The 25,696-nt window shown below is 39.5% G+C and overlaps 1 protein-coding gene and 1 pseudogene across 2 annotated transcripts in view; one reads left to right on the plus strand and one right to left on the minus strand.

Annotated features, from left to right (window-relative positions):
- Nucleotides 1-3,495: 3,495 nt before the first annotated feature.
- On the plus strand, nucleotides 3,496-3,821 carry LOC308511200 (small nuclear ribonucleoprotein F-like; annotated as a pseudogene). Its single transcript has one exon. The product of its transcript is annotated as a small nuclear ribonucleoprotein F-like (transcript).
- Nucleotides 3,822-7,597: 3,776 nt separating this feature from the next.
- GPC4 (glypican 4) overlaps nucleotides 7,598-25,696 on the minus strand; it is a 123,329-nt gene continuing 105,230 nt past the window's right edge. The window contains exons 4-9 of the mRNA XM_081081369.1: nucleotides 17,795-17,960; nucleotides 12,428-12,558; nucleotides 12,189-12,335; nucleotides 11,177-11,313; nucleotides 10,124-10,299; nucleotides 7,598-10,029 (exon numbers count right to left, since the gene is read on the minus strand). Coding sequence (XP_080937495.1) covers nucleotides 9,827-10,029; nucleotides 10,124-10,299; nucleotides 11,177-11,313; nucleotides 12,189-12,335; nucleotides 12,428-12,558; nucleotides 17,795-17,960 — 960 coding nt within the window. The 3' untranslated portion in view covers nucleotides 7,598-9,826. The remainder of the gene's footprint in view (nucleotides 10,030-10,123; nucleotides 10,300-11,176; nucleotides 11,314-12,188; nucleotides 12,336-12,427; nucleotides 12,559-17,794; nucleotides 17,961-25,696) is intronic.

Below are 25,696 nucleotides of genomic sequence, written 5' to 3' on the forward strand. Positions count from 1 at the left end.
AATAAGGACACTATGTTACTTACATCCTTACTTATCCTCCCATACAGAGGCCAAGATCAGATGTCATAAATCATATTACTGCCTCAAATTCCAAGTGGTTTTGGAGGCCCTCACATTCAGAGCCAGCATGACTGCCATTATAGACATCAGATAACCAATGGCTGGCCTTTCTAGGTACTTCATCTTTGGAGTCTGTTCCAATAAAATAAGGGCTTTCAAATTCTTTGGTTGGCCTCAAATTACAGTTCTCCACAAGGGAACTCAGTAGACAAATTGTATGCAACGTGGGGCACACAACGGCCCATCTAGCCCTCCCTTGTGTGTGGGCCAATGGCTGAAGGAGCAAGTTGAAGAAGAATGCCTATCTCCAGCAGCCACCTTAGATGCTGTTCCGTCCCCCCACACCACTCTGATGCACCTCTTGAGTCCAGGGATTTTGTTCACCAACAACTGGTCGCCATCAGCCTATGGCACCTTTGGTTTAACAAATTATTTAAGTCACTACCCTTTGAGTAAGGTAGAACTCCTGCTTGCTCAAAGTAGATCATTTACTAATACTAAGGGGGTAGTTAACCTTTAGTTCTAGGAATTCACCCTTCCCAGAGCACCTGATTCTATAGTTTGAGTTACATGGCCTCTCAGCTTCAATCTGTACAGATGAGTAAGGCATCACTTGCCTTCCACTTGGAGGCAGAGCCTTCAGTCCCTGCTGGTCTTAGATATTTCTCTCTGGACCTTGTATCAAGGTTACGCATCAAGGTCAGACACCAGCATCTGAGTAACCCTAGATCAAGACCTTTCCTTTTTATTTTTTTCAGCATATATTGCCTGATGGGCATGCTGGGACATGTGTTCAGGACACAACAAAAGCTCCTAGGTTTCATTCCTGGTTAAAAAGTGTCAAAATCTGTTGTCCCAAAAGCACAGGTTTTTATATTTAGATGTTGTGTTTTCTAATTTGCACTAAGACCAATCCAGCCAGAGAAAACTATTGTTATACACACCTCATTTACAGAAGTGCCTATTATCTGGGTTCCATGTGTCCAATCTCTGCCCCTAGTGTGTAAATTTTTTTTTTTTTTGCTTTTTACTTTATTCACATTTATCTTTATTGTTGAAAGTATTAGATGTCCCCCCCACCCCTGCCCATTGAGCCCCACCAACCTGCTCCTGTCCCCTATCCAGGCCTTCCCCCACACTATTATCTGTCTATGGGCTATGCAATATGCATGCAAGTTCTTTGGTTAATCTTCCCCCCCCCCCGCCCTCCGCCGCCCCGGCTTTGAAATACATCAGTATGTTGCATGCTTCAATGTCTCTGGATATTTTTTGTTCATCAGTTTATTTTGTTCATTAGGTTCCACATATAAGTGAGATCATGTCATACTTGTCTTTCTCTGACTGGCTTATTTTGCTTAGCATAATACTCTCCAGATCCCTCTATACTGTCTCAAAGAGTAAAATATCTTTCTACACTGCATAGTATTCCATTGTGTAAATATACCAGTTTTTTAATCCATTCACCTACTGATGGGCACTTGGACTGTTTCCATATCTTATCTGTCTGTCTATCTATCTATCTATCTATCTATCTATCTATCTATCTATCTATCTATCATCTATAACCCTAATATGCAAATAGACCTAACAGTGGAACAACTGGTTGCTATGATGTGCACTGACCACCAGGGGGCGTGCGTGGAACATAGCGGGCATTGGCAGTAGGCGGCAGAGTGTGGAACATAGAGGGAATCAGCTGCAGCGGGTTGGTGGAGAGGGGGTGCCAGACCAAGGCGGGACACCGGTCACTGTCACTAGGTGAACCTCTGGTGGTTACTGAAAATTCTTTGCTCCCATGCTCCACAGTCCCACCAGGCACTTGCACCCGCTGCCTGTGCCAGCCCTGGTTGCACCCACTGCCGGCGCCAGCCCTGCTCGCGCCCACTGACAGCACCTGCTCTGCTTGCACCTGCTGCTGGTACCAGCCCCAATTGTTCTGCGCCATCAGCAGGTGCGAGTGGGGCCTACACCGTCATTGCGTGGGATCCGTAGTGGAGCTGCCAGCAGACAGGAAATCGGGGGCCATGGTGGGAGGAGCGGGGCGGGGGCACAGAGGACGGGCCAAGACCCACCCCTGTGCCCACTGCAGCCTCACGGCCCACAGTTCCTTTCAAGGTGCAATAATTCATGCACTGGGCCCCTAGTTGTAAATAACAACAGTGCTATTAACATGGGGGTAGGGGAGCAATTATTCTTTGTGATTGGTGTTTTTTACTTCTTAGGATATAGTCCTAGAAGTGGGATCACTGGGTCACATGGCATTTCCATTTTTAATTTTTTTGAGGAAACTCCATTTTCCATAGTGGTTGTACCAGTCTGCATTTTCAACAGTGTACTAGACCAAATGGTCTAGTGTCTAGTTCCTTTTTCTCCACACCCTCACCAGTATGATAGCCATTCTGTCAGGTGTGAGGTGGTACCTCATTGTAATTTTCTTCTCACTGATGATTAGCGATGTTGAGCATTTCTTCATGTCACTTGGCCATTTATATGTCCTCTTTGGAGAAGTTATCTATTCAGGTCTTCTGCCCATTTTTTAATTGGGCTTTCTTTTGTTTAGTTGCATAAGTACTTTACATATTTTGGAAATTAACCCCTTATCAGATGTATCACTGGCAAGTATGGTCTCCTATCAGTGGGTTCCCTTTCCATTTGATGCTGGTTTCTTTTGCTGTGTAGCTTTTTATTTTGATGTAGTCCCATTTATTTTCTCCTTTGTTTCTCTTGCCCTATAAGATGTACCTGTGAGAACTGTGCTATGTGAGATGTCAGATATTTTGCTACCTATGTTTTCTTCGAGGATTTTTATGGTGTCACGACTTACATTTAATTATTTTATCCATTTTGAGTATATTCTTGTGTATGGTGCAAGTTGGTGGTCTAATATCTGCCTAATTATCCCAACACCATTTATTGAAGAGGATTTCTTCACATTATTGTATGCTCTTACCTCTTTGTCAAATATTAATTGAACATAATGGATTGGGTGGATTTATTGGTTCTGTTCTGTTCCACCGATCTATATGCCTGTTCTTGTGCCAATACCAGGCTGTTTTGATTACAGTGGCTTTGTAGTATAACTTGATATCCGGTATTGTGATCCTTCCAACCTTGTTCTTCTTTCTCAAGATTGATGTGGCTGTTTAGGGTCTTTTTTGGTTCCATATAAATTTTTGGAGTATTTCTTCTAGATCTGTGAAATATGCATTGGTATTTTGATGGGGATTGCACTGAATCTATAGATTGCTTTGTGCAGCATGGATATCTTCATATTAATTCTACCAGGTGTAAATTTTAAGGTGGAATTTTGTCCAGGGTTAAGAAGCCCAAATTAGATTTTCTCGCGGTCCGAGCTGGGGTAGGCGCTTCAAGCACCAGGGACGGACAAGAGCTGGGTTGGTGGCGAGTAGCCTACACCATTTGCTCATCCTCGCGATGAGTTTGCCCCTCAATCCCAAACCTTTCCTCAACGGATTAACAGGAAAAGCCAGTAATGGTGAAACTTAAGCGGGGAATGGAGTACAAAGGCTACCTGGTATCTGTAGATGGCTATATGAACATGCAGCTTGCAAACACAGAAGAATACATATTGGAGCCTTGTCTGGACACCTGGGTGAAGTTTTAACAAGGTGTAATAATGTCCTTTATATCAGGGGTGTTGAAGAAGAGGAAGAAGATGGAGAAATGAGAGAATAGCATCTTTTGTGGGAAATTTCTTTTTATATACATTTCTAGACAATAAAAATTTGTTTTTTCAAAAAAAAAAAAAAAGCCCAATTATATCTACTGCCTCTTACTTATCCCAAGGTTTATTTACCTCCTTACAAAGCTCCAAGTGATCAAGCAGGTATGAATTTTCCCTGTGTAAACCATGGTATTTTTCTCAACAGACTGTGTTTGCTTAAGTATTCAGCAAGTTAACCCTTCCCAACAATGCGGTGCCCTTCCACACAGGGTCATATGAAGGTGTCCTGGAGAGGAAGAACAGGATCACTTGCTTTAATATCAGCTCTTCCAGAACTAGCAGAGGTCACATGGTTCCCATGCACAATCATCTGAGCTCTTTCTGCATTAAAGTACACTAAGCAAGGAGCCGCTGTGTGAGATTAGATTTATCATTAAGATTTATCTCCAGGTACTCCTTGATTTCTTCCCCTATAATCAGGTAAGCCAAGTCAACTAATGTCTGCCATGACCCTTAACCTGGCCATTCTGCAGGGCCAGGATAGCTAACATGTGGCACACCTGACAAGCTCGTCCCTTCCTAATGATTCATATAACACGGACTAAGGGGAATAGGGTAATCAAATAAAAATTAGCACCTGAAATAAATAGGCTCTGGTGGCAGATCAAGCTCTGCTCCAAATCTGCTTCTTGCATTTCTTAATTGTCACCCATTGTGCAAATGACCTAACTTCAAGTCCTCTCAGAAATCTGCAAAATGGGAACAATTTATACTATGCAGGATTGCATGAGATAATCAACCTGGCCTGGACTTATTGCCAGGCACACAGCTCTATCCCACCTCACTGCTTGGTTGAGAGATGACGGATAAAACTACAGATAACTATTTTTCATTTTACAGTAAATAGTATGCCCCCAAAACTGTTTGTTGCTGCTGCTACTGACTGTAAAGTATTCAGAACTGAAACTGCAAAGTAGTAATTTTTCATTATTTTTAAAACAAAGGTGAGAGCAAGGGCACTGAAGACCTTTAAAGGCAAATGCAGTGAAAGAGGGTTGAGATCCTAATGCAGCCGTGGGCAAACTACGGCCTGCGGGTTTGAAATGAATAAAACTAAAAAAAAAAAAAAAGACCGTACCCTTTTATGTAATGATGTTTACTTTGAATTTATATTAGTTCACACAAACACTCCATCCATGCTTTTGTTCTGGCCCTCCGGTCCAGTTTAAGAACCCATTGTGGCCCTCGAGTCAAAAAGTTTGCCCACCCCTGTGCCTAATGTGTATTCAGAAAATCACCCACTGACCATGATTATTTCTTTGTGGCCAATCAGGTCCTAACTGCTCTGAGCAGTGTCACCACAAAACAGCATGTTACCATCAGTTTTAGGTTATCTATGGTGAAAGAGAAAAGCAAATCCCAGGCAGTGGTAAATCTAAAAAACAAAACAAAACTATTTGGAATGCATTTTGTGTGTGTGCATGTGTGTGTGTGCGCGCGCGCACGTGTATTTTTTCTTGGCAGGAGACTTACCTTCCTAATTATGGTTCCCTTAGGCTATCATTAAAATTAGCCTGCATTCCCCAAGCACACACCACTGACAGCAGGGGTAAGGCAGCCCATAAGTGACAAGGTAAGGTCTACCTGTCTACTTGGGATTAAGTGTTTGAAAATACACAAAAAATCTCTGTATGTAGATGATTATGTACACACACACACACACACACACACACACACTTCCAACCATGTCATGTAAGAAACAAAATATTATAGAGTGGCAAGGAAGCTGTTGCAACATTTCCCCAAAGCCCAGAGAACAAGACCATAAGACCCTTTAGAAAAGTACCTTAGGTCATCACTCCCAGGCTTTATCTTCATTCTTTAACCACACCATCAGCTTTTACCTGGTAGAATTAATGCATGAAAACCTTTTTCCTTCCAACAATACTGTGCTATTTCCAGAATTCCTAACATTTCCTTAAGAAATGTCCAAAGCAGAGTAAAACATACATTTAATTCCACATGTGGACACTCATGCTGAGAAATGGATTTCTGTAGATTTTACCGATTATTGCTGAACTTAGAAGTCTCTTGAAACATTGATGAGCAAAAATGCAATCTTACATGAAAACTGAACTTGTACAGTTATTTACATATTTTAATGACTCCTTTACCATTGGACAGATAATTCATGCGGTAACCAAGATCTAGTTGCAAATTTTCCTAATATTAATTACATCTTTATCCTGTGTGACAGTTGATGCTGCTTCAAGGCATTTGGGATTGAGAAAATATTAAAAGTACTGCATTCTAATAGAATGAGTAAATTCCAGGACACATTTCCTTTGAATCATTCCCAAGCATTAATAGTGGTGTTAATATACTGTATTCTAAGAGTATGCATCCAATTGTTTTGGCCAATGTCTTCTTCACTGGGGACAATATGGAAACTACCAAAAATTAACTTTAACATGAACAGAGAACATCTTAATTGTGCACTCCGGGATTATAAAACTATAATGCCAAACTGCTCCTCGTTCAGTTCAATGTTTGTTTCTTGGAAAATTACTTAATCTGTGTAAAATGCAGTAAAAATCCCAAATGTGGTAGCATGGAGAAGCCATGCCTTTAAAATAGACATCTGTATCTTTTGGAAGCCACCTTCCTCTAAATATTATTTTAAGTTAAAATAAAACATAAAACATTATAGAGTATAATAGTCTACATTTCGTGTAAAAAAGATAAAAATATTCATATTTACTTGTATATGTAAAAAGAAACTTTGGAAGAAGATGTATATAAACTACGTTTATTTAGGGTATGAGGATAACTTGGCAGATGGGCAGAATTGAAAGGGAAATGTTCACTCTATACCTTTATATGTATTAAGCCCTGGTAATATATTACCTACTTAAAATCTAAATTAGAAAAGTAAATATTGCCTTACTGGTGGACTTGAATTCCTATATTACCATAGGTCATCTTTCAAATATTTTCCATATATATATATATGGAAAGAATTCTTAGAAGAAAATATTAAGAGTTTAAAAGTAGAAACTTAATTTGTAAAGTGTATCATGGAATGCTGTTATGTTTTTTTTTCCCCACTGAAAGTCGTATTTGGTAATTTGGCATTTGCTTGAGTGATCACACACACACACACACACACACACACACACACACACACGCTCCTGTAGTAGATACTGTTATTAACATACTACCCTTTAGCTATGCAGACTCTAACAACACAAATGGAAAAGTAGAATTTTATGCAGAACCATCTATACTTAATTCTTTTGGTTCTATAATCACAAATGATAAATTTTACTTCATGTATAAACTGTTAGATTTCTAATATGCTCTAAAGTTAAAAGATGCAAGTCAATTCTTTGCACTTTTTCTTTTATCAAAATAGTAGCTGCTAATTACTACTTTTGAAAGAAAATATAAATCTAAGACTCACAAAACATTTTTTCTTAAGATAGAGAGTGGGTGAAGGGTTTGAAAGAAAAATAATTTAGAAGTGACTTTGTAAAACACAAACCCTTCACATGCTATTAACTGAGGCTTTAGAAAAGTCAGTTCTCCTAACATAGCTTTTATTCTACCTCATACTGTGAACTCTTCAGGTTTTAAAATATTCAACTTGCCTTTATTCTTTCTTTTGGTGGGGGGAAAGAGTGAGCCTGCCAGCTGGTAAGAAGCCAAGAGTTATCCAGTCAGACCTGAATGGAAAAATCTACGATTTGTTTATTTCATAGTTCAAGTTCAAAAGCAAGAGACAATTTAAATAATAAAAGAGTAACAGAAAAAATACAAAGAAAGAAAACAAATCAGTAAGAGTCCAGAAGAACCTTCAAGAACATTTAATTCGGAAAATGTTATTGGTTTAGAGAACTTGACTGAAAGAAAACAGCTGGGCAGAGTTCAAGGTTTTAAATTAAAAACAATCTAACAAGGTCTATGGGGATAACTCTTTGAGCCACATTTTGGAGACCAGATTCATTTCTACCAAGTAAAAGTAATAGCAGTCTAAGCTAAAAAGGAAATTCCTCACAACTGAGGTAGTTACTAAGTATCAGCACATTTTCCAAGTTCTCACAAGGCAGCTTAGCTATTTACAATCCATTTTTCCTCATACATAAATGGAGTGCCTTTTCAATTTTGTCTTCTGTGAATTGTTTAAAAAAACCACTTATACACACCAGCCAGAATATGCCTATTTTATTAACATCATGCTTTAATAAATAACTGACTACTTCTAATAAAATTAAGCCTCTGTTTACAACAGCCCCCAATATTCCATTTTGACCATTCTGCAGAATTTGGTGTAAAAAGTTGAATGAAATGTAGACCCTGAGCTATCAAGTAATTATGTTTCAATATAAAAATAGAGAATTACTCTTACAACTGAAGATTGAACAATAACACGAACAACCTCTCTGTGGGTTTTAACTTCTGTAGAATTTGTTGGGATCTTAATGGCTGTCTAAAGAAGGAAGGGACTTGCAGAATTTTCTTCTTTCTGAGGACTTTTGGGAACTCCTTTTAAAGTGATTTGTTACATTCTCATAGTTTTATGAGCTGTCATTTGTTAAGGACACAAGAAAAAGGTTCCTAAGGGGCCAAGCCAGCTGTTAGTCTTTGGCCTGGGACAACAGATAGGCCTAAGCCAGTTCACCCACATGGCTAAGGGTCACCGCTAAGATGTAGTCTTCTCAGCTCTACTCTCTCCACTAACCCCCACCCCCGCCCCCCAAAAAAAACAACAAGAAAACACTAAAAAAAATCTGGACACCTAGATCTTCCCCGAAGTGACTTTTTTGGTTGATGGGGTAGCACACAGCTATGAATCACTGAAAGTCATTTGCCTTTCTGATCACAGGGTGCTGAGCAAGAAAAACACGTTAGACACCTTAGAATTTCTTTTAAAAAACTGGGATGCCAAAATGAATGTAAACACAATGCACAGACAAAAACTTTGCTTAAGTGTTAATGCTATTCCCTGAGCACAGGCTGTATACCCACCCCAGTTGTATCCCCCAGACAGCTCCCTCTTTGTGGCTGGGTTTGAAATCTGGAACACTGTAACGGGGTACCAAACGAGATGTTAGTCACTTATTTCTGCCATTGGGATATCAATTCAAAGAGGGTCACGTGTGGCCACGAAGATCAGCATACAGTGGCTTGTTAACTTGACTGGATAAAAAACAAAACAAAACAAAACCCACCCCTAAACAATGTGTGAACATGTGATAACTCAAACGCCTTATATGGCCTTATATATTTCTAGGGAAAATGTATCAAGAATCTTTTAAATGGGTTACACTTTAGGTGGTTCAAGTGAAACTATATGTGATCTTAAGTTTATGCAATTCAACTCAACCGAGATGGGTAGTCTGCAGTCTCTTCCAGTCACCAGATATAAGTGAAATATAACATTCTTCTTATACTGATGCTTGAATACAACCTGACAAGTGGATTAGAAACCCCTTTGTGCCTTCACATTCTGTCCTAACTTAATAATAACAAACAAAATCATCTCCTCTTCTCTCCAGATAAGGCAACTAAAACAACAGGGATACATGGAAATTTTACTGCTTGTTGGGCTTTTTCTTTTAATAAGATAACGTGATAAATAAAACCTGCTTCTGTACAGCTATTTAATATTTCAGAAATACGTACATGTTACATGCCAAGAAAGGACCCTGGTTTTCTTGTAAGAAACAAGGTGAGATCATAATTGAAGAAAAAAACCCACAAACAAAAACAAACAATAAAGAAAAACAAGAGAGTGATAAAATCACAAATGCACAACTAACTACAGTTCTGTACCTACACCACTAGCCACGTTTAACATGATTCTGGGGAAGCAGGAACTTACTTTATGTACAAGTCCCTTTTTCCCGCAAAACTGAATGAAAGAACAAGGTCAGAATTTTTTAAACCAGTGGCCACATAGTAAAAACTGTACATTGTTGTCCATTCATTTGAAAAGCAAAGTCACTAGGATGGTATAAAAGTGATAACTGGTGCCTTTTAACTTTCTGATGATGAACACATTTTCTCTAAGATTGAGAATTATCTCCATTCTCTCTGCATAACCAGAAACAAGATGCAGAAGACAGTGAGGAGGTAGGGCTGAGCTCCAACACGGGCACCAGCGTGGTTGGCTTTATCATTGGCATTCCTCCCAGAGTGGTCAGTTGTGTTAGACTCAAACTCCGAAGGGCACTGCTGATACTCACATCCACTTCCACTTCCTTCTCCACTGCTTTCATCGCCTATTAACAAAAAACAGAAGAGAGATTTCATTCCACTTGTTCTCATCATAAGGTGTACAAGAACAATTTGTACTTTAGAACCACAAGTGCTTACTGATATCAAAGAAGTCCACATCATTCCCATTGTAAGCATTCTTCATTTTATTGGTCATAACCCGCAAAGCCATGATTTGACGAAGGATCGTTGTGTCCGGTTTACTGGTGTCAACCTGGACCTCCGGATTACTGATCTGGTTGGCTAATCCATTTCCTGTCACTGCAAATAGGTACCTGAGATGAGAAATGACCCCATTGAGATTATCAGTAAGACAAAAAGTTGCACAAGATCAAAGATTTCTGCCTAGATTCTAGTATTTGCACTGAGTACAATTAATTTCCATTTCTAAATGAACTTGAATTTTTCCTTTATCTGGGTATACATCTTTTTTTTTTAACATCTTGTTTCTCCAACTTGACCATGACCTTTTGAAAGCTACCCATTTTGCAGAGGTTGGAGGACCAGAGTAAAGTACTGAAGTGTGGATACTTATTTAAGTTACTGAGTGTGTAGGGGAGGGACACAGGGCATCATCAAATAAGAGAATGGATCTAGAGCTTTATGAGGCCAAGCCATTGGGCAAAGGATCACAGGTATTAAATATTTTTATATGACACTATTGGAACAGCTTGGTCCCTGGTGGGGGTCCTAAAGCTAGTATGACTATTATCACAAAGTTTTGCCCAGTACAAGTAAGTGGGTACCTTCCCAAAACTTCTACAGTACAACCCATTCCTAAGAAACTCTAGAAGCCTTCCATGTTGTTGCTACCTACCCTGAATTGCTTCTTTTTTTTTTTAAATATATTTTATTGATTTTTTACAGAGAAGAAGGGAGAGAGATAGAGAGTTAGAAACACCGACGAGAGAGAAACATCGATGAGCTGCCCCCTGCACATCTCCCACCGGGGATGTGCCCGCAACCCAGGCACATGCCCCTGACCGGAATCGAACCTGGGACTCCCCAGTCCGCAGGCCGATGCTCCATCCACTGAGCCAAACCGGCTTCGGCCTGAATTGCTTCTTGATTGACAACTGAGGAAACCCTCCCTGAAGGTTACCCAGGCATTTAGGAAGAGAGAGATTGCAAATCCATGCAACTAAGGCTAACCTGCTTTTGCCTTTTCCATTCCAGCAGTCATCCTCATTGCCATTTCCCGCAGCCATCCTCTCATCATTGCAAACATTGCTTGGTAGAGAGGACCAGAACTTCTTGGCCTGCTTCAGTTTCTCCTTGACATCAGTAACCTAATTAAGAAAAACAAGAGAGCGACCTCTATAAAGCAACACAAAACTACCTTATAGATGTGCCTTTTGATCATTTCTAAAGTATCTCCAGAATGACATGCAATTCATTTTCAACTTTAGTCAACAGAGAAAAATGAAGATCAAATTTATACTTAGAACTACAAAATCACTCAAATAAATTAAAAGTTGAAATATTCGGAAGGAGCTGAGCTGCCTGGATCCACTGTCCACTTACCTCTTCATTGTAACTACCATCTGAGGCCCACCAGGTTCCATACCCTGTAGATACAATAAGACACAGACTCTTCCCACAAGACTTTTATGCTCAAGCTCAACCTTATATATTGTCCACTCTGTGATACCTGCCTTTCCCTGATCTCTGTCCCCTTCTCTTTGTTCTTTCCTACTACTAGATTTGAAGCACATTGCTGTGTATAATGCAGTCCTGCTTACATTTTCTTATCCTTCTCCCAGCTTATCATTAACTATATATCACCTTAGTTAGTAAGCTGGAATGTCTGCATTTCCCTCTCTTTTGGGGCTTTTTCAGCATAAGGACCTATCTTATTCTTCTGAGCCACCCTGTAAATACCACAGTAGTGATGATAGGCTCATAGGAGATGCTTAGTAAATGCATGGTAAAACAACAGGGGGGAAGGAGTTGAAATTAAGACTTACTGCATCACATGTTCTAGGCTACATATGAACTTTCTCAGCTAGAAATGAATGAAGAAGATTTACTGACACATTCAATTTGCTTGAAAAGTTTCGCCTGAAAGACCCACACTTGTAAGCCTTCCAACTAAAAATGTACTTGGAACAAATATTTTCATTTTTTTGTCATTGAACATGGCCATTCCTGGCAAAGTGCTTACCAGTTGGTCCAAACTAGTGCCAGCTGCTGTGGTTGGGCGTTCCTCAGGGTGATATGGTCTGAAGCGAGCACTAAAGGCACTCTCAGAGATGGAACGGGAAATGCGTCCGGCTGGGAGGGGCTTTGGGGGTCCACATCCCTGAAAAACCTGCATTGGAGCAGCATGATCATATTAGGGAAGTCACATCACAAACTGGAGAGGGCCCCCAGCTCCCTTTTCTAACATCCTGCCTTCATTACCTTCTGAGACACTTGCACACTATTGTCCTGCATGTTCATAATGGCATCAGAAATCTTCACATCGATGGGATCCATGACTGATTCAATGTTGAAAGGGCCCTCTAGCCTCTCCGCCACCATTAGCATTGCATCTAACATGAGGTTTGGGGAAGAATAATACAGCATAAAAAGTAAATAATTAGTTCACCCTTAGGTAATCAGTCTGATTATTTTACTGTTTCTTGGGGGAGGAAGGCGAAGGCATACATCATAATTAATGTTTTTATATCTATTTCTATTATGCCAAACTATATTAAGTCACTACGTATTGCCAGCTACCTAAAGTGTGAAGTGGCCAGATGAATGCTTCATTCTCCAGCAAGGAAATCCAATCAGGAATCTTCCATTATACTAATTTTTCATTACTTACATGTGCCAGTGGCTGTCACTGTAAGGCTCTGAGCTAGCTCCCAGCTGACAAACCAAAAGCTGGAGGCAGAATAACATGCCAGCTCTCTCAGACTTCCTAGGATCTTTTCATTTCAGGTTCCATTTACAAGAGTCAAAAATATACATCACTTAAAATCCTGGCATACCAACATGTAATTTTTTTTTTAGGAAATCCTTCCAGATGCCTGAGAAAACACAAATAGAAGTATTCCTCCCAATTCTAATGACTTTAAAAAATACAATTTTTGGAATAAGAAAAACTTCCCATTTCAAATATAAGGGCCTTGATTTATTTTATAACAAAAGATGTACTGCTCTGGATGAAAACACGACACAAGAGGCAGCACACACAAACCATGTACTCACAGCATATCTTCACTGATTACTCAAGTCACTTTTACATATTGGCAGAGTCTGGAATGTTATAGCACACATTGAATCTCTTAAACAAAATATGCTGTACTTGTTTTCTTGCCACGCATGTTTGTTGGGATTATGAGATTTCGTATTTTGGCCTGATACCTATTGTGTAAAATTAAATGAAATTGAAAACGTAACCATGTTATCTCCACTTTATACTCTAGTGCTTAAAGCATGGCAGGAAAGGATGGTGAGGCCCACATTATCCACAACCTTTAGGTAGTCCAAGGACAGGGGTTAATTTCCAGAAGATTGTCTGTGTCCTCAAAGAACACTGCAGGCCACAGCTGAACTTCTACCTAAGCTTTCTAGTGAAAAGGAGTTTCAACATCAGCATATCAATGAAATCAAATTTGGTCATCAACCTTTCACCTTCAACCTAGAACAAATGCAACACGGCATTTTAAAGCACAGGGTCATTTCTCTAAACTACAATTCCGATGTCACAAACCACAAATAGATTTCCGTGAAATGCAATTTTTTTACAAGTAATAACAAATGAAGTTTCAGGTTGCATTGTGGTAAGCACCAATAAAGTGACGCTTCCAACCTCTAAGTAAAGCCTGCCAGCATGAATATACCATTGTACTAGTGCAGAGAAAAAATGCTTTTGATGTGTTAGCAAAAGGAGACTTTTGTAAACAAGTGGAGCACAACTTAAATGTGTTCATCATTGTCAAAGCAGCAGGGCTGCCACGTACAGAAAGCACATTCCTTCATAGCTGAGAAGTCAGCTCTTGCTCCAAATAAAAATATTATGAATAGACAGATAATAAACATCCAAAAACGCAGAATTTAAACAACAGAAAACAGCGCATTTTGTAACTACTTATTCCCCTAGTGGTGAGGAAAGGCCAGATCACTAATGTGTTTGTGAAAGACTGAAAAGAAACATAAACCCCAATTCACTGGCTGTTTGGCGTCTTTGTAAACTCTGAGCCGGCCATACAGAAGGGCCTGGGAATAGAGAGTGAAGCTGGGCCTTTGTTGGGGCCGGTGCCATGGCGTTGCGTGTTGCGAGGCTGAAGAATGCGAATGAGGGCGAATTCTGCTTGTGGCCTGTAGCCCAGGAGCCAAAGCTGCCACTAACCCCGGGGAAAGTCATGATTGGTTATCAACTGGGCTCTTCCTTGCAGCAGCCAGCCCTGACTAGAAGTACCAATCTCAGTCCAAAGATGGTTGGTTTGGAGTTTTGGTTTTCTTCTGGTGGAACTAGGCCACAGGTCTCATTTACAGGATATTTGATTGTGTGCCTTCTGTCAGGAATCAGCTGGTGTCTCCACCAGCAATCCCAATATCCCAATACGAAATTCCCACTGGCAGCAACATGTGACATTAATAAGGTTGGCAAGAGGTCCAACAATGTTAACACTAATATACTATGTGATGGAGGACAAGTGGGACCTAAGCATAATTTATGAATCTCCAGAAACTGACTTTTTTGGTTGGAGGTGGAGAGCAGGAAGTCTTCAAACTGAAGGTTTCATAGAACGAATCTCTTACAAAACCAAGTCCAAGGTGTTTCAAAAAGTTGGATCCACCTTGATAAAGGTTGACGATACTTTAATAGATGCAGTTAGAGAGAGGAAAGGAAGGGCATGACAACCAGAAGGCAGATTTGGAAAACTCATTCTTAGTCTCTTAAAGGCTCTAGTCCAGTGGTTCCCAACCTTTTTGGCCATGCCCTACCTAAGCATCTCTAAAATTCGGATGCCCCATGTGACATATAATTCTTATTATTCAAAAAGTGAACTCCTATTCACATGGAAGAAGCCTTAAAGGCCATTAACTTGGTCTAAACAAGCTTCCAAAGAACATGGCATCCATGAAAGAGAAAAATAAAAGAACAAAAGGACAGTTGAAGTACTGAAGAAGAAATCACTAAGAAATTGTTTAAAAATTGCCCCCCTTAAAAATCAAATTGCACCCCCTGTGGTGCGTGTACCCCATGTTGGGGACCACAGGTCTAGTCCAACTGCAGGATTTCAGTGCTCAGGACCTCAGCACTGAGTTGCTCCCCGCCCCAGCAACAAAGCCATCCCTCCTCACTAGGGAAAGCGATTCCTTTTACACTGGCCTCACGACTGGACTGGAAGAACAAAAGGCAGTTTCCCGACTTAACCCCAAGATCTGATTTAGAGAAGTGGGAGAAAAAAAACCTTTGACCATTCATTAACTGCAATCATATAAAGGGGAAAGAAAAATTCCTTGCAAAGAAAAAAAAAAAACCTTACAGCACGTATGGCAGAGGCATGTAAATTGGGGCTGAATTCTGCAACCACAGAGCAAATTAATTAGACCCTTGTGAAAATTCATGAAAAAGCACCGGAGATTAACAATGTCTATTATTCTTGGCCTTTTATATCAGCTTATTAAAATAAAGAGTAAAATACCCATTAAACATAAAGTTTAAATACAATTATACACCTCAGCCCTCCAAAAAGTATCATTTAAAATAACTGAGGAAAATTAACTCAGAAATTCTACCAATTTCTACTTGGGTTTAATTTTACTTATTGAAAGATAACAAATGTCATTTTTAAAACACACAACAAGAACTTAAGCCCTCCTTGTTTTAGGTAATCTTATTGAGAATATTTATTAAGCAAGCCAAGTATGGTTTTGATTTCATATGAACCTGCAAACTCTTGGAAATATATGTATAAGAATTTGTATTTTAATACAGGATATGAGTTATAGTTTTGGCCAGAATATTAGAATAATAGGATAGTGCAAATGGCATGCCCTTCTGCACCTTATTATTGATGTGTCTGTAGAAAAGTCAGCAAAACTAGATCACTGTCATCATACATTTTTTGTACCATGTGGCAAATTCTACTCTTTTTGCCCAGAGAACTAGTGGGCTAGAAGCTATAGGGGAAAGTGAAAAGGCTATCAACTTAAAACAAATAAATGTAGCACAAATAAATTGCAAACTTGACATTTGGGTATGGGGTGACAGTGGGACTAAAAAAAGAGAAAGAAAAAACATCAACTTTAGATCTACAAGTGCCATTGGGCTTTTATTTCCATTTGGAATATTTTAAAGCAACACTCTCTCCCATGCTTCATTCTGGGCATGATGTGCCATTTGTGAGTGTATGTCTTTGCTGGTTTTACGCCTTTCCTTTCATGGGATTCTGCTTTTCTGTGCATAGAAGATTTTTTTTTCAGGTCTTCTAGCTTTGAGCTATTTAGGCTACAATTGTGCTGAAGTGCTTAATATTCACATCTTTTTCTTTCCTGTGTCAGTGTTAGCAAGAATCTGTTGGAGCCAATTTATTGATGCACTTTCAAACAGAGTTAAAATGATAATTAGCTCTCTTGCAGACTAAAAAGCATTCCCCACAACCAATCCCCACCCCACCAAAAAAAAAAAGCCAGCACATTGCATACATGTTCTCGTGATGTGGACAAATAAGTGAAAAATAGATGCTTATAAAAATACTCAAATTCTGCAATTATGCAAATGTGACTGGGGATGGGAAAAAAATCTGAGTCTGTTCATATGAGCTATTAGTATGTGTGTGTGGTCCAACTAGGCCAGCCGTGGGCAAACTATGGCCCGCGGGCCGGATTCGGCCCGTTTGAAATGAATAAAACTAAAAAAAAAAAAAAAAAAAAAAAAAAAAAAAAAAAAAAGAGACCGTACCCTTTTATGTAATGATGTTTACTTTGAATTTATATTAGTTCACACAAACACTCCATCCATGCTTTTGTTCCGGCCCTCCGGTATAGTTTAAGAACCCACTGTGGCCCTCGAGTCAAAAAGTTTGCCCACCCCTGAACTAGACCCTCAGTATTAGGAGCTTCAACACTGATGCTTCAGGACTAACATGTGTATTTGGTAGGCATCAAGGAGTCAATGAGTGGATATTTAAATTATCCTTAATTTATCCTTCCCCACAAATCATAATTAACCCTCTTAGAAACTGGCCACTTCACTACACTGCTGTCTGGGTTCCAGTAATGGCTTTGTAGGTTTTAAGTATATGCAAGAATATTTACCTCTAAAATTACCAAGGTAAACATTTTTCCATCTCACCAGAGCAGCCTGTTATTGTTAAATCCTCTATAGAAAGAGAACCCCCTAAATTTCTAGTCATATTTCACTTAATCCAAATATCCAATGGGTATCTGGCCAGTGTGCAGAAGATTTAGTTGCAGTGTAACAGATACAATATTTTCAAAGCCACTTTTGCAGCACAGTGATGACTGTAAACTAGCATTTTATGGATACTAGCCCATGATGCATTACCCAAACTGGCCTTTGGGGGAAAATGTCAAAAAGCCATTTTCTCATTATTAAAACTTAGTATTCACTGTGTCAAATGTCTTCAAAATGCCACCATTAGTTCAAGGGAACATTTACTTGTAGAACAGTATGAACTTTGAGTAGAGTTAAATTGGCAAACATTAAATAACAAATAGAAATTGCATAGCTGACAACTGCAATACTCCTTGTGGCAGGAAGCTGAACTATTTCCAGTGACACAAATACATGAATCGCTTGCTCACCTATGAAATTGTTCCACTCAGAATCAAGATCTCCTTGGTTGGCCAAACAGCCTCTCATGATGTTCGAGCAGTAGTTGTAACATGGCTTCACAGTCACTAGCCCCTGGCAGTGGGAGCAGTAAATCATCTTCAACAAGGCTTGGGTACACTGGGCTGTGGGTGTTACCTAATTTGGGAGAAGAAAGAAACAGTGTTGGGAGCAAAGATAGACACAGAAGTTGCAAGTCTATCAATATGACCTTGAAGGCTTGGCCATGACTTTAACTTAAGAACAGTTGTGATGAATCACATTTAGCAGGCCTGGCCTGCTTCCTGAAGAGGTGAAATAGTGCAAGGTTAGATAAAAAAGGTGTGCGCTGGGAAGAAGGATTGGGGGAAGATAGGGATTAACATTGCATTACCTTAAATAACCAAGCTCCAGGTAACTCTCTGTAAACTCTCACTCCTCCTTCCTGTCTCTCAATCTCTGTCAGCCACATATGCACTCTCACTCACATTCAATGACTCAATTATTTCAAAGTTCTTTTACAAATATCTTTCCAGGATCATCCATGAGACGCATTAGTAGAGGCTACTTTACCTGTCCACTGTGCATGGCTTGCTATTATGGCCTCTACCATCACTGTGTTTGCCTCGCCAGACTAGAAAACAAGCACACCTTTCTTTTCAAAAACTGCCTTTGAAACTTAACCCACTAATCAAGGTTTAGGAGGGTACCCTCGTATGTACTCCATTCTATACCTATAGTTGTGCAGAAGGCAACATTAATGTAATCTACAGGGAAGAATATGAATAAATTTAAACTTGTAGTTATGTGAGGGCCTTCCAAAGTTTGGGAGCAATAAAGCAGAGTCCTCAGGGAACACCTGCTGAAAAAGGTGGGACTGCAGTTAAATTTTGAAGAAGGAATTGGATTTAAGTTATTAGGAAGAACATGCAATTTGAAAGCACTAAATGAACAAAAGCTGCAAGAGAATATATCAAGCATATCCTGGCATCTTAGAATGGGGTTGCGGAATTGTGGGAGATAAGGTTGGATACATAGGAAGGAATGTGTGCATGGACAGAATTTAAAGGAGCTTCAACATCAGGCATAACCAGACAGGACTACTGAAAGTTCATGAGGAAGGGGAAGAGCTAGGATGAAAGCAGTACTAAACTAGATTGGACTGGCCATCCTCTCCTGAGAAATGAGACTTAGTTTCATCTTCCTACTTTCATAAAGTGAAATTATCTTGGGCATGGAATTGCTCATACCATCCTGTCACTCATTTCCATCAATGCTTAGAAAGCATCCTGGCTACGTATCACAGACTGGCTGCTAACCAAATGTTCTGGTCTCCCTATTCTCTCTGCCCCACCCTCCTCTTTTGCAGTCAGTATCAGAGGATTAGTGCATTCCTCTCTATCAGTACCAACCAGTTCTGCAAACACAGACTTTTGAAAGCAGATACCACTGCAGAGAACAGATGCAGGGATACAGGGCTGTCCAGCAGTGCACTTCACCTGCTCGGGGTGTGATGTTGCATACCACTTATCAACAGTACCCCGAGGAACAGAAGAAAAACATGCCCCCTCTTATCGCAAACAGCCTAGAAGAGGGGGAGAAAGCATCCAACAACATGGCAATTATATACACGAAAGTCAACATTCCCTATGAAGAAGTAGGATTTTCCCCCAATTTTAACCAGTCCCAAATGTTTTCCTAGGCACTAAGCTAGTCTTTTTGACTATATATTGCTATAAAATCTTGGCTAACCAATACCCTAGAGGAGTGGCCATTCTAGATAGCTAGGTTTTCTGGATAGATTTAAGTTCATTCCTTTAAATAAGTCACATATAGTTAAGACTTTGATACTTGTCCACCCCCTCATTTTACAGATGAGCAAAAAGGCCTGGAAAGAGGAGGTAGCTGGAGAATTATAGAAGTCTTAGAGTTGGAAGGGGCCTTAGAGATGAGAGTAGAGCTCTCACATTTAAGGGATAAGAAAAGCAAAGCCAAAGAGATGAATCGACTTGCTGACAGCCACCCTGATACATTTGATTATAGTACTGCACCTTATCAAACCTTTGGGATGAAATGATTTCCCAGATGTATCATGTTTCCCTGCCTTTTAAAACAGAATATATTAAACTCTAATAGTAGGCATCAGTCATTTTTTTCTTTATCTTAGTTAGATTCAGGTTCCACATTGGTGAGACTACTAAATAGCTGGATTTTAGAGAGGTAAAGAGTTATTATGTAAATGCCTAAGAAAAATCACACAATAGCACATGGAATTTATTGAATATTATGCTTAAAAGGAAACAATATCCTACTACGAAGAAATATAGAAGGCCAAAATGTCAACAAATAGTTACTGAGCACCTATTATGTGTCAGGGATTATTCTGGAATGTATTTGTGAACAGATAACAAGGCAAGTAGGAATTTCTATTTTAGAATATGTAACCTGTTCTAGAAAATGTGAAGAAATTCCAAAACAGTATAAGCCTTTAGGAAATAAACAAAAAATTTAAGTCCAATAGTTACATTCCAGAAACATTTTTTCAAATAAGTCTTTTTCTTTTTTTTTAACTCTAGGAAGCAGTCCACTATATTCTTAGTTTAACTGTAAATCTAAATCACTTATGCAGTAGACCTTATAGTACCCTCTCTGAAAGTAGGTTAATGGCTCAAGTTTTAAAAACAGAGACCACACTAAATGACACAGTAGAGTTTTATTTAAAAGAGATTATGAAGCTTGTTTTAGCGGAGTTTTTTCATTTCATTCTTTGGCAATGTGCTGGCTCATGTGCTGCATATGATTTGTTGTTTAACTACTAAAAATGATTACAAGGAAGTGGCTCTACATGCTATGGAAACACTAAATAATACCAGAACTAAGAAGAGAAATGGCGAAGTTATAAGAAAACTGGGACAAGAAAAGACATATGATACACCAAAGTTGGAGATAATCTGTCTTTTGACTAACAAGCACTAATCAAACCACCAGGCAGTATTTTAAATGAAGGGAATTCAGAACCCAGGAAATAAACCCCTCATGTGGGATGAGGAAGCCCTAGTATAAGAAAAGAGTTGTAAAATAGTCATGAGACCTAAAGAAACAAGGGTTCCAGAGAAAAAGCCAATAATGTGACCACTCCTCAAGTCTTGAGTCCCCAACCTGCCCAAGCTCAGGATGGTGAACTTAAGAGTGCCAAAGACCAGCACTACCTCTGACTCTGGACTTCCTTTTGGAATCTTCATGAGCTTCAAAAACCCAAAGGGAAGAAAAAGCCAAACAGCATGTGACACTTCTATTTAAATTATCTCGTGGAGTTTCTTTTTTTAAAAAAATATATTTTATTGATCTTTTACAGAGAAGAAGGGAGAGGGATAGAGAATTAGAAACATCGATGAGAGAGAAACATCCATCAGGGGCCTCCTGCACACCTCCTACTGGGGATGTGCCCACACCAAGGTACATGCCCTTGACCGGAATCGAACCTGGGACCCTTCAGTCTGCAGGCTGACGCTCTATCCACTGAGCCAAACCGGTTAGGGCTCTTGTGGAGTTTCTGGAAGAAGTCTTGGATCTCCTTGATTCAATGATGGCTCTTGTTTGTCACATCATGGTACACCAAGCTCTGGTGGGTGCCCCTTCATTAGCTTTCAGTGGTCTCTTCACCATACCAGGGCAAACCTTTCCCCAATAAACAAATATAGTAGTGGACTAAATCATGCCTTGTTCTGGGAAATAATTTTTAATAGAAATTCAAGTTCATTCACAGTCTACTTCCTTATAATATTCAAAATCAATTACTTATTTATAGAAGTTGTTTTATTCCAAAAGACTTAAGACCAAGTGGTAGATCATGCCACATGGGGATTCACAAAAGGGTAACCATGCTCCAAGATCTTAGTATAATCTTCAGCTATGTATTTATTCTCTATGTATGGCACGCCACTGAAAATGATCTATCTGATTGTTCCTTTGGGTCACAGCACTTGACTAACATTTGATATATTTTCCATTTGTTTTGAAGGGTCTGTTGAGCTCAGATGTCAGTGACCTCCAGAATCCATTGGGCTGGAGTCAGGTGGGGTTATTATTGCTTTTATAAAAGTCACATTTCAGACATCTTTCATAGATTAAATAGTTTCTCAAAATTATATTGAGAAAGAACAGGAAAAGGAAAACTGTAGACTCCTCCCTTCCCCCTTTGAACCACAAACACAAAGAATAAATTAGTGTTCTCAAAAGAGAAAATGCTTCATTAATTCCTATGGTTTTATGATCATGAAAGTATTGATGTCAAGATTCAAGAGAAAAATATTCTGTTATTTGTCAGAATAACTTGTGTATTGATAACTTTCATTGGATTTTATTCACTTACATGATATACATATGTTCCAGGCTCTGTTTTATGCTTTACACATTTTAACTCATTTAAAGCCTTAAAAAATAATGAGATGAGTTTATCATTTCATTTTACAGATGAGAAAGCAGAAGCCCAAAGAGATTACGGAGCTCACAGCAGAACTTCCAATAAATGGCCAAGATTTGAACCCAAGAAGTTTGATTATAGAGCAGCTACCTTGGACTCCCTTGATGGTTATCTGAATGATTTCTTTTCACAATAGAGCATAGGAACCCTAAGGGAAATACAAGGAGCTAGACCTTCTCCATAGCTCCTAGATCTAGTACAGGGTATCCACATACAGTGAGCACTCAGTATGAGGCTGCATGCTTTCTAGTAAGAATTAGCCGTTTTCAAATGTATGCAACTGTTCTATGTGGAACAATATTGAATGGATATTTGGATGATATTATGTTGTTTAATAATAAACAATAATGAATTATTCAGTCAATGCTATATCCTTCCCTATGTTCAATATGTTACAGGGGGAGAACCAAGATGGCGGCATAGGTTAACGCCGGAGTTTGATGCTTTGAACAACTACCTCAAAAGTGAAACCAAAAAACGGAAGGGACATCACCCAGAACCACAGGAACGCTGGCTGAGTGGAAGTCCTACAACTAGGAGGAAAGAGAAACGCATATGGACACTCAGAGGAGGCGCAGTGCTGAAGTCAAATTCTGAGGAGCGGAGTGCGAGGAGCGGGCTGGCGGCGGAGGGCGCGGTTGGCGTTTTCAATCGGGAGGGAGTCGCAGACTCTGAGCTCCAGATACAGGCGAGTCTTTAGGGACCCAGACTCAAACGGGAGAAGCGGGACTGTCTGGCTTCGGTCAGAGCGAGTGCAGCTTTCTCTCCGAGGTTTGCAGTGGGTGCTGGGACTCAGAGAGGCAGAGCCCCTGGGGACAGGACTGAGAGCCGCCATAACTGCTCTCTCCGGCCCACCCTGTTGATCCTGTGCGACCCGCTCCGCCCAAGCCCTGCACAGAGGCATTTGCCGGATAGCCTCAGGCAAAGGCTAGATTAGCACCTCCCTAGAGGACAGAAGTTCTCTCACTGCTGACACAGTTGATTCTCATAGCCACTTGGCCTGGAGGTCAAACCCTCCCTGGAATTAGCTACAACAATCAAGATTTAACTATAAGACTGCGAACAAAGACCACTAGGGGGTGCACCAAGAAAGCATAACAAAATGCAGAGACAAAGAAACAGGACAAAATTGTCAATGGAAGATATAGAGTTCAGAACCACACTTTTAAGGTCTCTCAAGAACTGTTTAGAAGCTGCCGATAAACTTAATGAGATCTACAAGAAAACTAATGAGACCCTCGATCTTATATTGGGGAACCACCTAGAAATTAAGCATACACGGACTGAAATAACGAATATTATACAGACTACCGACAGCAGACCAGAGGAGCGCAAGAATCAAGTCAATGATTTGAAATGGGAGGAAGCAAAAAACACCCAACCGGAAAAGCAAAATGAAAAAAGAATCCAAAAATGCGAGGATAGTGTAAGGAGCCTCTGGGGCAGCTTCAAGCGTACCAACATCAGAATTATAGGGGTGCCAGAAGATGAGAGAGAGCAAGATATTGAAAACCTATTTGAAGAAATAATGACAGAAAACTTCCCCCACCTGGTGGAAGAAATGGACTTACAGGTCCAAGAAGCGCGGAGAACCCCAAACAAAAGGAATCCAAAGAGGACCACACCAAGACACATCATAATTAAAATGCCAAGAGCAAAAGATAAAGAGAGAATCTTAAAAACAGCAAGAGAAAGAAACTCAGTTACCTACAAGGGAATACCCATACGACTATCAGCTGATTTCTCAACAGAAACTTTGCAGGCCAGAAGGGATTGGCAAGAAATATTCAAAGTGATGAATACCAAGAACCTACAACCAAGACTACTTTATCCAGCAAAGCTATCATTCAGAATTGAAGGTCAGATAAAGAGCTTCACAGATAAGAAAAGCTAAAGGAGTTCATCAGCACCAAACCAGGATTATATGAAATGCTGAAAGGTATCCTTTAAGAAGAGGAAGAGGAAGAAAAAGATAAAGATACAAATTATGAACAACAAATATGCATCTATCAACAAGTGAATCTAAGAATCAAGTGAATAAATAATCTGATGAACAGAATGAACTGTTGATTATAATAGAATCAGGGACATAGAAAGGGAATGGACTGAGTATTCTTGGAGGGGAAAGGGATGTGGGAGATGCGGGAAGAGACTGGACAAAAATCGTGCACCTATGGATGAGGACAGTGGGTGGGGAGTGAGGGCGGAGGTGGGGCGGGAACTGGGAGGAGGGGAGTTATGGGGGGGAAAAAAAGAGGAACAAATGTAATAATCTGAACAATAAAGATTTAATTAAAAAAATATGTTACAGGGGTAACAAAAATACGAATACACACACACACACACACACACAAACACATATACATACAAATATACGTGGATATAGGTATATACAAATATACATGAATACAGATATATAAATTTAGATATGCAATATCACTCATCATAGCCTGCTCACAAAGTAAAAGGCACAAGTAAACACTGCTAAATATGGAGAGAAAAGATTTCACTTGAGTAGAACAAAACAGAAAACAACACATTTACCAAATTTTTAACATTTTGAAAGAATTTCAGCTAAATGCAGCAGTGGTTACTAATTTCTGCTAGAAAGTGTGATGTTATTTATAGAAGAAAAAGGTTTTGACATTATTTATATAAGACTGAGGTGGTTTTATCTGTTTACTTGGGGAAAGGGAGCAGTAAGATATAAAGGGACCATCATCTGGACTCAATACTTCTATATTAACAAATCAAAATCTATCTGAGTTACTGACACATAATAACAATACATAATAGCTAATTTTCAAGCCTTATAAAATCCATTAAAACTCACCAAGGGCTTTCTAAATGTTAGGGTTAGGAGGCGCCTTATAATTTAGATTTTAGAAGGCAGTCTATGTTTCATGGTCAAAGTCAGTGGGGGAAAGCATCCTGATTTCCTTTTTAACTTATTAAGACTTAAAAATACTTATTCCTGCCTTCCTCAGGATATACATTTAACATGACATCTGTACACCATTTATGCTATTAAAAGCCTTTGCAGAAAAGTCCCTTTCTCTGCAAAGACTCTTCTAATATGAATCGAGCCTTTCTACAAAATAATCTGCATTTTCCAAACACCACAGTAAAAACTACTGCAAGCATCCTGAAAAAAGAAAAACACTGGAGCAGTACTCTTCATGCAGCCTGGATTTCATTTCAGTAATTCAGAATGAGCCTTAAGCCACATTACACAGTGATGGCAGTCAACATGCTGCACTGAAGTTAAAAACACATTTCCTTTTAGTTTATTCCAGTTCCAAACATACATTCTGCTGCAACATTTTTTTCCTGCACAGCCAATAGTACCAAACAAGCAGAAAAGGTCTAGATTTTATCTGTTGCTTGGTAACATAAGCACCCAATAAAAAAA

Source organism: Myotis nattereri, assembly GCF_964212035.1.
Source record: "Myotis nattereri genome assembly, chromosome: X".
NCBI classification, from domain to species: Eukaryota; Metazoa; Chordata; class Mammalia; order Chiroptera; family Vespertilionidae; genus Myotis; species Myotis nattereri.